The sequence below is a fragment of the Planococcus citri genome, chromosome 1, assembly GCF_950023065.1.
Source record: "Planococcus citri chromosome 1, ihPlaCitr1.1, whole genome shotgun sequence".
Taxonomy (NCBI): domain Eukaryota; kingdom Metazoa; phylum Arthropoda; class Insecta; order Hemiptera; family Pseudococcidae; genus Planococcus; species Planococcus citri.
In genome coordinates this window covers 56,109,851-56,126,467 of record NC_088677.1, presented here as the reverse complement: position 1 = coordinate 56,126,467, position 16,617 = coordinate 56,109,851, and the positions used below count along the sequence as shown (strand labels likewise).

Here is a 16,617-nt window from a genome sequence, read left to right as displayed (position 1 = left end):
GGAAATGCAAAGCGAAAATCATCCCTGTATAGTATCGAACGATGCTGCAGAGATAACGAGCAGTGTACGAGTGAGATGGAAAACGTACTTACTAGTGCTTTATTATTAACATCGCAATGTTTGTTTTTCGCAGATTAAACGTCGTTTTGTTATTACACGGTAAATCGTTCATTTGCTAGGTTGCTCGCAGAGTGTATTATTACTCTTAGAGTATTATAGAGCGACTGAAAGCGTTTTAGAAGCGGAATTTGTCGTCGACGAAATTGAAGATGCAATTAATTGTACCTTCGATGTTGCCGTCGTCGAATTGCGTTTTCCAAATGCTTACAGTTCGTACTTAATACGTCTCTTGAAGCAGTATGTAACATTTCGAACGACTTAAAAAGAAGATTTACAGAGTATAAGAACGAGAAGGAAGATTTTCAGTCTGCTAAAAGCGAACATGTATTTTCATAATCTTTTGAGTAATTTCATGTTGCTATAGTTAATTAGGTTATCGATGACCTTTTTTTCCCCTTAAAATTGGTGATTTGGTTTGGTGCATTCAAAAATTAAGATGATGGTGTTTTTCCACATCAGTCAGGAATCACATTGTTTTCATGTTTTGGTAAATTCTAGATTGGAATTGAATTTCTAAGTGCTCTTCTGTGTTTTTAAAACGGAAAAGTAAAATATTCCGTCAGTGAGTGAATTTTTTATGGGTACTTAATTGTGAAACGTTTGTAAGAAATGGATCTCCCAGTTTCAAGTTTCAACATTAAAATGCCCAGGACGAGTCAGGATCTGAGCTCAGGATAAGATTCACTCGTTAACATCATTAGGACCTACGAACGAAAAGTACGTGTAAAACATATTCGAAGGCTAAATAGTTTTACAAAAATTGAAAAATTACTCTATTTCTGCCTTTTTCGGTTTTTATCAACAAATTATTCTCTCCATGTCTTAATCAAGATTTGTAATGTCTTGAAACCAAAAAAATAATAAAAATGAAAAAATCCCGCTCCTGTTGTCGAAAAATCGACTTCAAGTGGCTGCACTGACAATCCACTTGAAATTTACCAAATTCAGAGGTGGTAAATTACGTGGTAATTACCCGTAATTTCGCCCCCTCGATTTCAGAAGGATAGTGACCTCTTTGGAAGGATGACTCACCCTCTGAGTTGGTCAACTCTTAAAAATGGCCACCAAAAATCCTCTTTGGCAATGTCTCAGACCCCCACAATATACTTCTATTCCTCTTAGCTAGAACTCTGCCATTTTGCCCTTTGCATCTTAACTGACAACAAGTGTGTTCTTAGTAAATTTATTTGACCTTTCAATTTTTGCTATATTATTCAAAATTTCCAATGCCAGAGACTCCAAAGGAACCGGAGATGGAGCAGGACGCGACTAAACCAACAGTGAGTTATTTCAAATATATTTGTGTAGTAAAATGGAAATTGTAGATTTGTCAGTAGTGCACATGGTGCACTCAATTTTTACTCGAGGTCTTTTCCGGCTCCCTGGGTTAAGATCCCCCTTCTGGATATTTAGAAATTGCTTTAGGACCCTAAAAACGCTTCCACTAAATTCCTCTGCCTTTTTTAGTTAAATTACACTCACTTAGTTTCAATGAAACTAATTGGGCCCTGTGTTCTTTTTCTGCCTGCCTTCCCTTTAGGTTCCGGACGCCGGAGTAATTGATCCTGACAATTACTCAATTTATATAGAAGATAATTATTATTTAGAAGAGTTACCTTATTATTTGTTTGAACCAGAAGATTCATTATTTAGCATTAGCAGGCAGGAGAAATCTTATTTTAATCAGGTAATTTACTTGGTAATTTCTTTAAACTTGTGCTCGTATCGAGATTCATATTGCCCTTACTCAAATTAGTCAAAATTTCCCACACCTGTCTTCATTTGGATACGTTATATTGCCGTCAAAGCTTCCTTTTTCATCAGTGCCCGATGTCAGACCACCAAGCTCATATTCGGATTCTACGCACTTTTTCAAGTGAACATCTTTCCCCGATTTTTGATTTTCGAAACTTCAAAAATCAAGGAAACTAATTTACTTAAAAAAATACGTAGAATCCGAAAATGACCTTGTTTTTTTTAAACATAATACTGATGTTGCCACAAACTCGTGAAATAGGGCGAAAATGGTCTTTTTTGCAAATTTGATCATCTCTCCTGACTACAAAAACAACTCAAATTGAAAATTCTCACTCTGTTTTCTGTTTTAGGGTCTTAACTATCGATTAAGCCCATTTTCAACCCACACACAAACATGCCGTTGCCTAGTGTTATTAAACATTAAAATGTCTTTTTTCAATGGAGCACTTCGAGGGACTAAGTCCAAAACCTGCCAAGTCCGTGAAAAATGAAAAATCGTTTTTTTTTATTTTTCGTTTCAGCAGGCAGACTCCGCTGCACCAGTGTAGCCACCCAGAATCGCGAAATATCGAAAATTCCCTCTTTTATTCCCATTTGAAGAAAACCTGGTATAAGTCCATAAAAACTGCTATGTCCATATTCTCAATGTCAACAAACCATTGCCAAAGAAATTTAAAGCGTGCATGTTTTAATTTAGTCTTCAAGACGTCTTTGATCATTATTCAGTGGAAGTGAATTAATTAAAATAATATTAATCATTAATTTGGCGTTTTATTTCATCTGAGCTTTGTGCTGTTTTCTTCGAAATGTAAGTACTGATTGGTAAATTCTCAATGTTTACTTCCATCAAAATCAAAATCTTTCATCAGAACAAATGGAAGAAGTTGAAGAAGAGGTACTGATCTTTGGAGAAGATGATGATATTGTCAATGATGTGACCAAAGAATCACCTGTTATCATCAATCCTACTCCAGAAGCTGCCGCTGAAAGTTTGGCTCCCATTACCTCAACGACCGAAAAAAGTTCTAGAAAACGATTTTGCCGATGATTGCCACTACCAAATACAGAGAATCAGAATCGTAAAAAATTGAAGAACTATAATTTACGTGAGAAAGGTGATACGTACTTCGGAGTCAAAAAATTGCAGCTGAATGACAGTGGTAAGATTCCAAAATAATCATCAAAACACTACCAATGACTTACGAATGAGAAGGAATTGGGAATGTTTTTTCGCTCTCCTGCTAAATTTTCTGCGATGGACTTAGTCCCTCGACTTCATTTTTTTAATACCCATCGATAAAATCATCAAGTCGCAACCTATATAGGAAGCAACAAACAACTTGAGCAACAGAATCAAAAAAGTTTGATTATGTTGCCTGTGTTGCCTTGAATTCATCTCATCATTGAACTGTCGTGTCACTGCCTGTTCTGTCTGTCTCGTGTTGGTGTTCTTAATTAATGTTCTATGTACGTATTTGTTACAAATTGAGTTTAAATGGTCTTAATTAGTTCTGCAATGGCTATAGAAAGTGAGGTGGTTATCGCTAGTGTTCAAATCTTTCCTAAACCAACACAAGCTACAAACTTTCGATTTTACCATGCAAACAGTAAGCAAAACTCAATTCCATTTCAAGTTCGAAGTTCATTCGAGTACTAGGATTTTCAGTTTGATAAATTAGTCACGGGGAGATGATCGTGGAAAATTAAAACTAGAACAAGTGAAAAGCAAAATCATCACCAACGAAAATATCAAATTTTCTTGCTTCGATTTTTACATAATGCAATCAAGGATAATAAACCTATGCTGCTGGTGGCCGCTAGAAGTGATCAAAATGTAGCGCCATCAGGAATATCAAAAGACACGTGATAACTGTTTCACTTACATCTGGAAGTCAAATTGTTGATTAAGAAAGTTTAGTTGCAGGAGAAATATGGTAAATTTTTGTTTTCAAAGCTAAATATAAGAATAATTAAATACTTACTCGATACTCGTTAATTTCTCCAGTTATACCTACATATGTACTAGTTTTAAATGTTTGACTTGTGTATAAAAGTGATCTAATGCGGTTTTGGCTCTTATTATTTTATTTATTTCACTTTAATTTTACTTTACGAGTGTCGTCGTATGTTGAGCAAAAAAAAAGTTATTATTTTTGAAGAGGACGTAATTTTGGACCACCCGAGGTGGCAAACCTGCTCACGACTTTCTTATTCGGTTTCAAAACTTCGAAAATCAAGTTCACTTATTAGTTGGAATAGTTGAAATGAAAATGGATTCCAAAGAAACATCCATGAAAATCGATTATTTAAAGGACAAAAAAGTAATTGAAATGAGAGAATTTTTCAAAACCCAAATCATCTTCTCATTGTCAGCCAATTTAATCTTTCGTGATTTTTGTTTCGTTGTCGACCTGCTTTCATTTCACATGTCGATGTGATCATCTGAAAAATCTAATTAGTTTAAACTCCCCGCGTATTATCTTTCGATCATCCACACATTCAAAGTAAAAAATTGAAAAGCAACAACCACGACCAGAAATCCAATCTCTCTTTTCTTTCCTCTATTCGTGTAAAATACACTCGCTCAAATCACCGACGAATTATCGTGTTATGAAAACCTCTCTATCGAGGATACCGAGTCAAGTCACCTACCCCAACGAGAAGCGAAGAAACCGGGGGTGAAAAAGATGGAACGCGATAAAGCGGGCAAAATAATATACCGAAGGTAATATAGCTTCTCGTAGGGTGTTTTCCTTTTTCGCTTCGCTTTTCAACTTGATAAAACTATAAAAAGAAACATAACGTAAATGTTAATGTAAAAGTTCAGGTTAACTTTTGGCGGCATGGAAAGACGACGAAGACGATTGGCGGGGCGGCGGTGGCGGCAGCGCTGCGCGGCGAAAGCAGATAGTATTTTCAAATTCTCTTAGTCTTTTAAATGCTGGTGGTGCTGGAGCGAACTCATTTGAAATTTAAATGCAATATAATGGCAAATATATAAATGTCGAAAACCGGGGTTTTGCCATTATTTTTAAACGATAAGTGACTCAGATAAGCCAACGGCGTTTTTCAAGAAGTTCGCTTTTAAACTAGAATAAATATATCAATAGTTTTTCTTTTTTTTCTCCCTCTTCTTCTTCGATAGGAAATAAAGCGAAAAAAAACCATAAGAACGGAAAACCTTTCGCACACAAATACCACGGTTAGTTTAATACCGCTTAAGATGTGGTTCGAAGATTTCGTCATTTCGAATGTACGAGTAGTAGGTAGGTATACGTATTGGACTTTTAGAGAATTTTTCCTCGGCGTTTTGCACGAATGCAGCAAATTCGTATCCCTCGACACGTTCGAATTACCGAATTTGGATGCTGCTTACTTTTACTCGTATTTGGCACTCTATGGGACCCTAATAACGACAACGGTCGCTGAAATATACCTATACAGAAAAGGCTAAAAATCGAACATTAAAAGTTATCAAATTTTAATGCCATCATGTCCGTAAGCGTCACCTCGCTTGCACCTCTTCTCTACGTACTAATAGCAATACCGGAAATAAAAATAGAACATAGACATACAACGCCCCGCCAATTAGCACGGTACATTAATTAGATTTTTATCGACGTGCTGGTTTTTGTAGTATTTGGGTCCGTTTTAGAGAGTCGTGACGGGTCATCGGTTGCAAAACGTGGATGACGACGTGACGATGGACGGCACACGAGGTATATATGTAGAGTATGCTGCAGAGTGCAGGGGTTTAGCCAGCAGTATGAGGGGTGGCGTAGTATGGTGGTTTAATACCGACGTATATGGCCTTTTATAATGAACAAAAGTATTTGGGAAATTGGCCGTTTAGTTTTCGGCTTTTTGTGCAAAAGTATCCTTTCCTACTTTCCTACCTACCTACCTACCTATCTCTTCGCGAATACCTACGCGTAGTATAAAGAGAATAGAATTCGAATACATTTCTGCTTCACGAATCGCCTTTTCATCTGTAGGTACCTATCTAGATGAAAAAAATGCCAACAAAACCAACGACGATGATTACGATGAAACCTCTCGGCTCTGCTATCAAACTTTCAGCCAGAAAAGTGGGACTAATGTTAGGTACAACTACAATGTAGACGCTGACTAGGTAACATCGCATCGCTATCGTTCTTTTTGTACTTGAACGTGTTTTATTCGGTTCGTTGGCGAATAAGGTTTGATAATTCCGACTAGATATAGGTAGGTAAACTATGGGTAGCAAAACTATAGCTCCATACACCTATTTTAAAGATGCGCTCGGCAATTTCGCTTAATTACAAAGGGCCCGAAAGCCGTCGCGTCGCGGCCGGGCACCGCCGTACACACCGTAGTGAATTTCGATTCGAAATAAACTCGTATAAAGAATAATATATTGCCTTTATAGATTCATTTATCCTTTGGGTGCGTGTATTTTGCAGCTTCAGTATATAGCTGCATGTATTGGCAAAAGCGTTATCAGAATTTACAATTAGCGTAGGTATACCTCTAGCCTTCGGTATAGTAAACCGTTTACTCGTACTATTTATGGTGCGGTGTAATACGTGCAAATACATATAAAGAGGCAGGTACGCGAAATTACCTACTGTACCGTTGTATAGGTACGCTTAAGGTCGAAGATATCGCCAATTTGAGAAAGAGGCGAACGAGGAGGCGGTGAAATGGTCTAGGGTTGCGTTTGCACAACATACCTATCTAGCTAGGTACGTAAAAGCAGGTAATATCAGACACGATTTAATTTATCGCCCAAAGCTCGCGAATAACCATACCCGTTCGGGTAATTACAATTAAGTTGATTGGAAAGGAGAAAATTGGCTCATTTCGCTATATAGTTATTGTATCTGGTATAGGTAAAGTACCTCCGATGATGTAGGTATTAAAAATTATCTGTATTTTGTTTCTTAGGTAGGTAGGTAGCGGACAGAGCACTTCCTAGGCTAAAGTAATTGCCAGAATGTCCTGCTTTTAGCTTAAGTTGATAATTATACGTACAAGTTTCTTTCTACCGAGTTTCATTTTTAGATTTTGATTAAAAAAGAAAAGTTTTGGTTGTTTTTTTTTGTTCACTGATCTTAGAGGTGTTTTTGAAACTGGTGTTTTGTATCACTTTTGGCGAGTTTGTTCACAGATTTGCCAGTTGTTCTTGAAATTAGTGTTTTGGATCATTTTTGGTGAGTATTGTGTTGTTTTATTATTTTTTTTGTATTTGTTTTGTAATTCACAATTATTATAATTATTTTTTTGTTCACAGATCTCAAGAGTTGTTCTTGAAACTGGTGTTTTGTATCACTTTTGACAGTTTGTTCACAGATTTACCAGTTGTTCTTGAAATCAGTGTTTTGGATCATTTTTGGTGAGTATTGTGTCGTTTTATTATTTTTTTGTATTTGTTTTGTAATTCACAATTATTATAATTTTTTCTGTCACAGGTTTTCAAGATGGTTTCATGTGACTGAAAGAAGCGCGAACAGAATAGAGCATCTTACATACTGAAGAAATGCTCAAATAAAGATTTGCCAAATAGATGCAATCTTAAAAAATCTTCAAAGAAAGATTTGCCAAGTAGATGCAATCTTAACCCTTTCGAGATTCTCACAGTTTGAGTGAACCCTTGAAGATCCGGTGATTTCGTCATAAGGCATCACTCACTGCAAGGTTACAAAACAGAAAAAAAATCATCTCTAAAAAAATGTTCACGTCGCAAAAGAGAAAATTTGAAAAAAACTTTTCGCTCATTTGCCACTAGAAAAACGTCTGATGGAATGAAAAAAAGTGAATAAGTTATAAAAGTAACGACAATTAAAAATAGAAATCACCATATACGAGTATTTTAAAAACATGATATGCACTATTAAATTTTCAGGGGAAAAAATAATAAATAAAAACGCAAAAAAATGGGCAAGACGTATTTTCCAAAGTTACCAGTATCCAGATTTCGTTTATTTATTTTTCACCAGACGCCCATACTGGTAATTTCAGGAAATACTGCTCATTTTTTATTTATTTTTTGCCCGGAAAATTTAATAGTAGGCATCATGTTTTTAAAATACCTATCTAGTGATTTCTTTTTTTAATTGTCGTTACTTTATAACTTATTTACGTAATTTTTTTCATTCCATTAGACGTTTTTCTAGTCGCAAATGAGCATTTTTTTTTTCAAATTCATTATTTTGCTACATAAATTTTTTTTTTAGAAATGATTTTTTTTTGTTTTGTAACCTGGGAGTGATGCCTTACGACGAAATCACCAGATCTTAAAGTTGAGTTCTCTCAAACTATGAGAACCTCCAAAGGGTAAGAAGTCTTCAGCTTGAAAGAAAAAAACCAACATTTTTAGCTTTTAGATTTTGGCTTGTTTTCCATCCTTAACTTCTGCTCTTCTGGCAGGCAATCCATAATCTTCGCCAGATGAGTAGCAATATAATGAGACAGAATTTCGCAAATGTCAATGAAACATTGGATCAAATTCTGGCATCGAGTGCAGAAAACTGGTTATTAATGTCCCGAGTCCAGCACAATAACCAACAACATTTGCACTACTGTCATTACCACTTCGATCAAGTATTTAATTACCATTCTATTTTTATCTATTTCTGTCAGTCATATTTTTAAAAAATTTTAAATTATTATTGAAATACCTTACTAACTGTAGTACAGTTAAATTTGTAATCATGCCGACCATCCCGGAATTTTTACTTTATTTCCAGCACGCGATTAACAGCGCAGTACTGCCTTTTACCGAGTTACACCGGAGAGTAAGTAACCTTATTTTTTTTCAAAATAATCAGCCGTAATCGATTAATCCGATCAATCTGACCCGTCAATACCACTTTTCTTTTCAAATACTCAAAGTGAAAAAAACCTGCACAGAGCAAAATATAGCGTTCTATTCGCAAATAATTTCTCACCTTTCTTACTCATACGCCAACGTACTCCTTCTGTACAGATGATGGGTATCCTGGACTTCGATAAGCCCTAGCCGAATACAAATAGGCTCAATACGAGATGATAAAGTAATTTTCACTCGAGTTTTCTGCTACATTCCAGCAGCTAATCTTTGTATTATCTCTTCTTCTTAGTCATTACTCATGAAAATATCTAGGAGAAACATAAAGCAACAAGCTATAAACGTACTAATTCCAAAAAAAAAATTTGGAAGTCCGTGATCCACGATGCTGACCTGTTTTGAAACTTTGTAGGAGGAGCGGTGAGTGTACAGGTGTTTCTGACGTTAAATACGTATATGTTACTTGAACTCGTTTTGGCAAAAACGATCCAATTCCAAAACATAGTTATTTGAGCGAAAGATATAATTTTAGAAATTGGGGGAAAGAAGGTCTTGGATTTGGATGACAAAGTCATACATCTACGCAGAGTCTTAAATACATACTACCTTTCGGAACCGAGGTATTTTTCCTAAAACAGATTGGAATGGGGCTAAGCAAAGGATCACTATTTTTTTTAAAAATATTTTCTCTTCAAGGATTTATACCTCTCCTCCAGAGATATCTCCAGAACTAAAATTTTTTGTGAATAACTCCCAACTCAAAATGTAGGACTTCACCAAGTTTGGTCGAAATTTTCCGAAATTTCATTTTCACGAACCACCCAAATACGTAAGTATTTATGAACATTTTAACAATAAAGTTCACAACCTGATAATCGTCATTAAAACTTAAATATAAGTATCTAAAAAAAAAAAAAAAAAAAAAAAAAAATGGAGCATACAGAACTTCGACGTGTAAACCAATACTGCACCGGTAAATGTGCATAAAACTAAATAGTGACCCCTGATTGGCCAATTATCAAATCACGCACTTTTCTTATTATTATACGCGATCTTATCTCTCGTATTTATTTACCAGAGCTTCAATAAAAACAATTCGAAATGTCCTATGGTGAACAAATTAATCATACTTTTACTTCAAATGCATCGATATTCCTCAAAACTTCAAAACAAATCATTCTCAACAAATCTGAAGAATGCTAAATTGTGAGAGCTGATTTGAAAACGGAATACGATATACTAGTTTCTTGGATTCCCAAATTAAGTAAAACTCGATGGAATTTTTGTCGTTCTAATGGTACTCATATCATATAATTTCGTTGCAAATACGCTGAATCACCTCGCATGCATGAATAGCATATAAGGGTAGGTAAGGTACATAATCAACTAGGTACCTAGTAATAACAACAACGAAGAGACGACGCATCATCAAACATAAATCGGCTCTACGATTACATATACGTAAACAAGAAAAAATGAAGATTACACGTCGGATATAAAATTTTTTTATATTTCCTCTTTCGCCACTGCCGTTACCACCGCCGCCGCTGCCATCGCGTTATGATAAAATACTCGAGAAGCTACACTTAACGACGTCTATTTTTATGAAACGAGCAAAAAGAAATGATGACAAAGACGCTTGGGAAATAACTTCGGAAAAACGGTTTTAAACTAGAATTGTCGTTTCAAACGTACGGGGAATAACTTAAATAGAATGAAGTTATTCTCTGTAAATAAATAAAAAGAAAGAAAGAAAGAAAGTAGGAAAAAAACACAATTTAAAATATGACGAAAAAAGTATATAAATAATCTCATCACTTTTTTTTTCGCCAATTTTTTCTCAAAAAATTAGAAAAATAAAGAGTCAGTTGGTTATGTACCAGTACTACTGCAGCGAAGAAAAAGACGGTAATGAACCGAGGAAAAATACGTTCGGAAATGTTGCATAATTTCAACCGTGACAAATAGCTGGAGATTAATCGTTAAGAAAACGAACATTAGAGAAAGTCATCCTGCATCTATCACCCGGGTGTCTAGTATACTTTTAGCGACCTTTTTGTAACATTTTCATTATACCTTTTGTATTTTTCCAGAATGTTTTCTTGGCTAGGGTAAGAAAACGCGATGAATTTAAAAGCAGACTGTCCAGTATTTCAGATAGGTGAATAACAATTTTTGCTAACATAGCACTTTTTTTTTGAGACTGGACATTCTGCAAGTCAGAATCGTTGAAAAGAGCTCAAATTCTGAACATGGATTGAAGAAAACCCATTTTGTATCCAGTAAATTGATAAATTTTCAATGAACACGAGTTCATATCTGATGAGTTGATGAATGATAGATCACTGCAGAAAAACGCCCCATTAGTAGAGCCCTAGAACGAGCTACAGAATTAATTATTGAAAAAAATGAGTTAATAACGAGTTGAAATGTCTAAAAATACAATTTGATAAAAAAAATTCATCACGGTGAATGATATTATAGCTGAGTGAAAGTTCATTTATCCAGCTTATTTCTCAACTGTAACGTTACATTGCACTTCTAGGTAGTAGAAATGTATCCTGCAATTTACGATCAAAAATTTCCAATATACAAGGACAAGAAATTGAAAGAAAAGATCTGGAACAGTATAGCTACTGTTAATAGGGCTTTACCTGTAGTAGCCCACAAGTCAATCACCTCAGGCTGGCTCGGCGCCTTGATTTTCATAAAATTTCGCTGACAACTACATCATTCTCACATCGCTGCCGCCGTCACGCTGCAGTTTTACGTAATTCTACGTACGAATATGGGCACGGAAGCGGCAAAAAATGAAACACAATAAACGAAAGTCGGAAACAAAGCGTTGAAATAAGTCCCGGGTAATTATGCAAAACAAAAGTAATTAAACGCAAACGCTCTCCGAACACAGCGTTGTATAGGGCGTACACGATACCCGGGATCGAGGAACGAAAAATACCCGCACATCGTCGTCGCTGGGTTAAGGGTAGTGTGGTGGCAGCGACGACGATGGAAGCGCGGTCGAGGTTGAGGGAACAAACAGCGAGAGCGGAGACGGGCTAAACCCAAGAAAAACATGCCTTTTGGTATCTCGCAGCTCTCTTTTTCTGTACATTATACATACTACACAACTAGCAACTACCACATTAACGTCGTACATAGTTGGTGGAAAAACGTTGCAAATACGTACACATACACCCACACACTACCCTCTGCTAACACAACAACGCGAATTAGATACTTGTAATTTTAATTAAGAAACTTCCACGCAGTATACGATTACGACGATGACGACCAAGCTGAAACCAAACAAGAAGAGTAAGCGTACGGCTGTGTTGGAGAGTGAATGAAAAAAAAAGGCGAGCAAAAAACAAAATCGCTCTTGCGAATTAAGTTTTTAGTATTTCTTATATTTTCGCTGTTGTGGCAAAGTACCTAGCACCACTTCTTACTCAGCCTTCGAACATCTTAACGACCAATTCTCTTACTTTTTTTTTACGCTCGTTTTTTCACCATTATTCGCGAGTAATTTCGTTATTGCCGTTTGTTCGTCGTTATTACACATCATGTTCCGGGTACATTACCGTCGTATTCTTTTTCGATTACCTCCTCGTATGCAGTATCGTGAGACGAGAGACGTATCGCCGGAGTTTTTATAACACATGGTATGTAAGATAGTTTGTTTCATCCAGCTGACGTTCGACTGATCAGAAATGGCCAACTGAACTCGCGTAAAACGTCTCATTCGATGCTATAATCGCACAAGGGTATTCTGAGAGAGCATCTATACAGCTCTTGAGGTAACTGAACGAAATGACCATCCGATACAAACTGGTATCGTAATGAAAGAATTGGAAATTCTAAACTCAGGGGCGAAGAAACAATGATTCGAATATACCACCCAATTGCTTCAATGTCGCTCGAAAAAGATAAAATCGCAAATACAATTATTACGAACGGTTACGAAATTCGACTGAAGAAAACTTCGAAGTTCGACGCATTAGATATTTTAAGCGAATTACGTCAAATTAACGATATTAGTCAAAGTAAACAAAAACCTACATCAAACTGTTATCATACTAGAGGTCTATAGTCGTAAAAATAACCCTTAGAATAAACGGTGTTCCGCCGGCACATTTTATATAACATTCGTTAATTTCAACCCGCTAATAATACTATCGTACGATTTTCCCTTAGTTTTCAAGGAAACGGCGCATTTCAAACTATAACCCAGAATTTTCCAAGAATCAAAATCTCGTCGTGGTTAAAAAGAATTCATCTGTAGTATTTCGTATTCAGCGAACGTATCTCGAGAGTACACAGGATGAATAGAGATCGCAAAACGAGAAGGCGCCGCGAGGCGAGGCAAGTCGGTTTACCGCGATAAGGCAAACACGCCGCACTTCGTTCATTCGCTAGGTATCTCTTATTTACAACTTTTAACAAGCATGAAGTTAGATAAACTAAGGACGGGGGCTTTCAACATACTTTCAAGTACGTTTCACCGAGCAATATTTAGCAATACAGCGCATTTTTCCCAACACCAAATACCACCAAAATGTTACTGTAGTAGGATTCAAAAAAATCCTACCTGGGATTTCCACGAAGAGCAGCGTGATGAAGAGCGTTGAATCCGTTGTTGTTGGTCAGCATCATATCAGCGTTATGGTCCAAAAGTAACGTCAGCATGTCATCGCGTTTTTTTGCAATCGTATCGTGAAGAGGAGTATCTCCTTCTAGATCCTGAAAAATGAAATAAAAATTTATCAGCAACAAAATTTCAACAAAAAAAAAAAATCACTTGATTTTATTCCTTATAGGAACATACGACGAAATGAAAATTATATCAGAACTTTAATCGACGCCGTCGCACACGATCGAAAAAAAAAGTCATTTTACCTGCAGACTGGGGTGACATCCAAGTTCCAATAACGTTTTCACCACACTGCCATGGCCTTTATTCACAGCTACGTGTAACGCAGTCTGCCTTCGCTTATTTCTGGCATTCAAATCAGCTCCGGCACTAGCTAATAACGTCATTACTCCAGGTTCGTCACCAAAAGCTGCATGATGCACTGCTCTATCACCGTCTTTATCCTGTAAATCGAGGATACAATGAATTAATCACCACGAATTCATCGACAATACACTTGGAACATTTGAAATATCGCACCACTTCTTACCTCAACTTCGACGTCAGCTTTGTGGTGTAGCAGCATTTTAATCACTTCCAAATGACCATTTTGAGAAGCTGCTTGCAACGCTGTGTATCCGCCGAAGACGCCGTTTACGTCAGCATCGGATCGTCGAAGGCATTCGTCGCATTTTTGAATATCGCCGATGGCGGCTGCTTTGACCAGTTCTTCGTTAACGTCGCCGGTGATATGAGTTTCGAATAGCTTCTTCAATAATACACTCAAACGTTCTGTAAAATAATATATGATAAATATTAAAAAATTAGATCACATAATAGAAGTTAATCAGCACGTCGTCATAATTATCACTGATAACAAACATCGGCTTTTATCACCAGTCAGGTATGATGCGAATCATTCTGATTTACAAAACCTGATGAAAAATTTGGAATAACTTTTAGAAAACTTTCTATCGAAGACACTTGCGTTTTCAGAAATCGGACGTGCGTTTTCAGAAATCGGACGTGAATTGAATCAATGTGAAAGAAAATTGAATAAAATAAAATAAACAGACGAATAAAGCACAAAACTAGATTGTGAGAAAATACGACCGATTAACAAGACGTATTCAAAAAATTAAAATACTAAGATCGCATCGTTCATAAAATAAACAACATGATCATAAATCTAATCATCAAATACGAATAAAAATACAAAAAGTAATAATAGGATGGTCTTGAGATACATCCCAAAAACAGAATGCTTACCACCGCTAGATGATCCTGCAAGACTACCATCGGCAGAGGCGACTTTAGTAACTGCTAACGGATTATACGTCCAAGATGTACCGCATACGTCTACTTTCAGATCATTATCTTGATAAATCTGCAACACGCAGCCGATTTTACCCAACGTCTGCGAACAAATATTCGATTAGAATCAATCATCATAATCCTAGATTAAAATTGCGAACTGAAATTCGGCATTACCGGCGCCATAGCATCTGCCCATTCGCCATGACCCCTTTGAAGAATTTTAATCTGCTCCGCATCGCTGCATATTTGCACCAAATCACCTACGGCGAATTGTTGCGGTGTCAAATTCACATCGCCACTAATTGCTGCTCCTGATGTCATAGGAACCGGAACCTTGGTCAAAACTGCCGGGTTAAATGTCCATCTAAGGAGGAAACAACACGATTAAAACAATTGTCGTGTAATATTGGAAAATAACCTATAAACTGTACGCTTGAGTTTCACCCACCTGTTGCCGCTTGGATAGCGAACGACGATATCGTGATCTTCGTCGATACCAACGACACTACCCGTGTTACCCAAACATTCGAACATTCCGTCTGTCCAACCTCCATGACCCTGCTGAAGCGACTGGACGATTTCCAACTCCAAATCTACGTTTACCTGCGAAAAAAAATGAATCAATTAAAAGGTAATATTTTAATAAAAAGTGAATTTGTCTTGAAGAAGTAATTAAACGGTACATATTGAGAAATATACATTCAAAAGTGTTTCTCTAGAAATACTCAGTTCTAACTTAGAATTGTCTTAGATCATGCAATCTATACGATTGTGACTAAACTTTACTAGAAAAATTGAAGGGTACGTTGAAAATCAACGTCGAATTTCCAAAAAAAAAATAAGTATTTCTGTTCTTGAAAGAAAATGTAACAAGAAAAACAACAATGAGGCCACTCGAGAAAAAAAAAATCGTCAATTATTAAAAAATTGTCACGTACGCATTTCAACTGGATTTGTGTAAAAAAACACCATAGTCAACATTTTCACAGGAAAAATGAAAAAAAAAAGGAAGTTTTTGTTGCATATTCTGAACGCTAACCAAATTTGATGATGAACAATTTGCAGTCCCAAAAATAAATTTTCATCACCAAATTTGATTCGTGTACGTCACTTTGACCACCTATACAATTTGATGTTTTTGACATGGTGGATTTTATAACCAACTCCTCCACTAACCCCGAAGAAATGACCCTTGAGCAAACTGAGAAACATAAATTACCGATCAATTTTGATTCTACGGATTTTTTTTCTAATTTACGCCATTGTGCCGAAAAAGAGATTTATCATTCAAAAAAATCGAAAATTATAGAGAGGAATAATAATGAAACGCCAGGAAAAGACGGTTCATTGCACAGATAGAAGGCATCATAGCATAACAACTACGTGAAACAAAACTGCTAGAGAAGTAGTACCAAGTAGAATGCCGTAAAAAAAAACACAAAAATCGCACACAGTAGTTAAGACAATACCATAAAAATTGAATTAACAACACATAAGTCGACAATATAAACGATTAGTCAAGTTGACGTACTTGATCTCCAACGTGAAAATTGAAAGCACCTCCGCGTGCCAATCCTTGTTCGCCAAGCACTGGTAAATGATCACGATATACACTAATTCCTTTCGCATCATTAACAACTTTCAAATCGGCCTGAAAATTGGTAAATAAACGATTGAGCATTATAGCGAACATTTTCATAAACGATACAAAACAATCAGTCATACCATGCCTTCGAAGCCAACTCTATACAGATTTTTGGCGCCATTATCCCAAACCACATAAGCAGCCGACCGTAAGCTGGTCGCTGACCAATCTTGAATTTCGTTTACTTTACCGCGTCGACCATTTCCACCATCTTGATCTTCCCATTGCCAATCTATACCACGAACGACTCTGGCGCCAGGGAAAATACCTCTCACGGTGATTTTTTTACTTTTACGACGAGGATCGAGTAACGCTCTAATGAAAAAAAAATTAATA

The 16,617-nt window shown here is 36.4% G+C and overlaps 1 protein-coding gene across 1 annotated transcript in view; it reads right to left on the bottom strand.

Annotated features, from left to right (window-relative positions):
• The window catches only part of mib1 (mind bomb 1), a 327,741-nt gene that overhangs the window by 310,212 nt on the left and 912 nt on the right, over nt 1-16,617 (bottom strand). Inside the window, exons 4-11 of the mRNA XM_065346562.1 lie at nt 16,362-16,596; nt 16,168-16,287; nt 15,085-15,239; nt 14,811-15,000; nt 14,589-14,736; nt 13,870-14,111; nt 13,586-13,783; nt 13,278-13,429 (exon numbers count right to left, since the gene is read on the bottom strand). Of these exons, the coding sequence (XP_065202634.1) occupies nt 13,278-13,429; nt 13,586-13,783; nt 13,870-14,111; nt 14,589-14,736; nt 14,811-15,000; nt 15,085-15,239; nt 16,168-16,287; nt 16,362-16,596 (1,440 nt within the window). The remainder of the gene's footprint in view (nt 1-13,277; nt 13,430-13,585; nt 13,784-13,869; nt 14,112-14,588; nt 14,737-14,810; nt 15,001-15,084; nt 15,240-16,167; nt 16,288-16,361; nt 16,597-16,617) is intronic.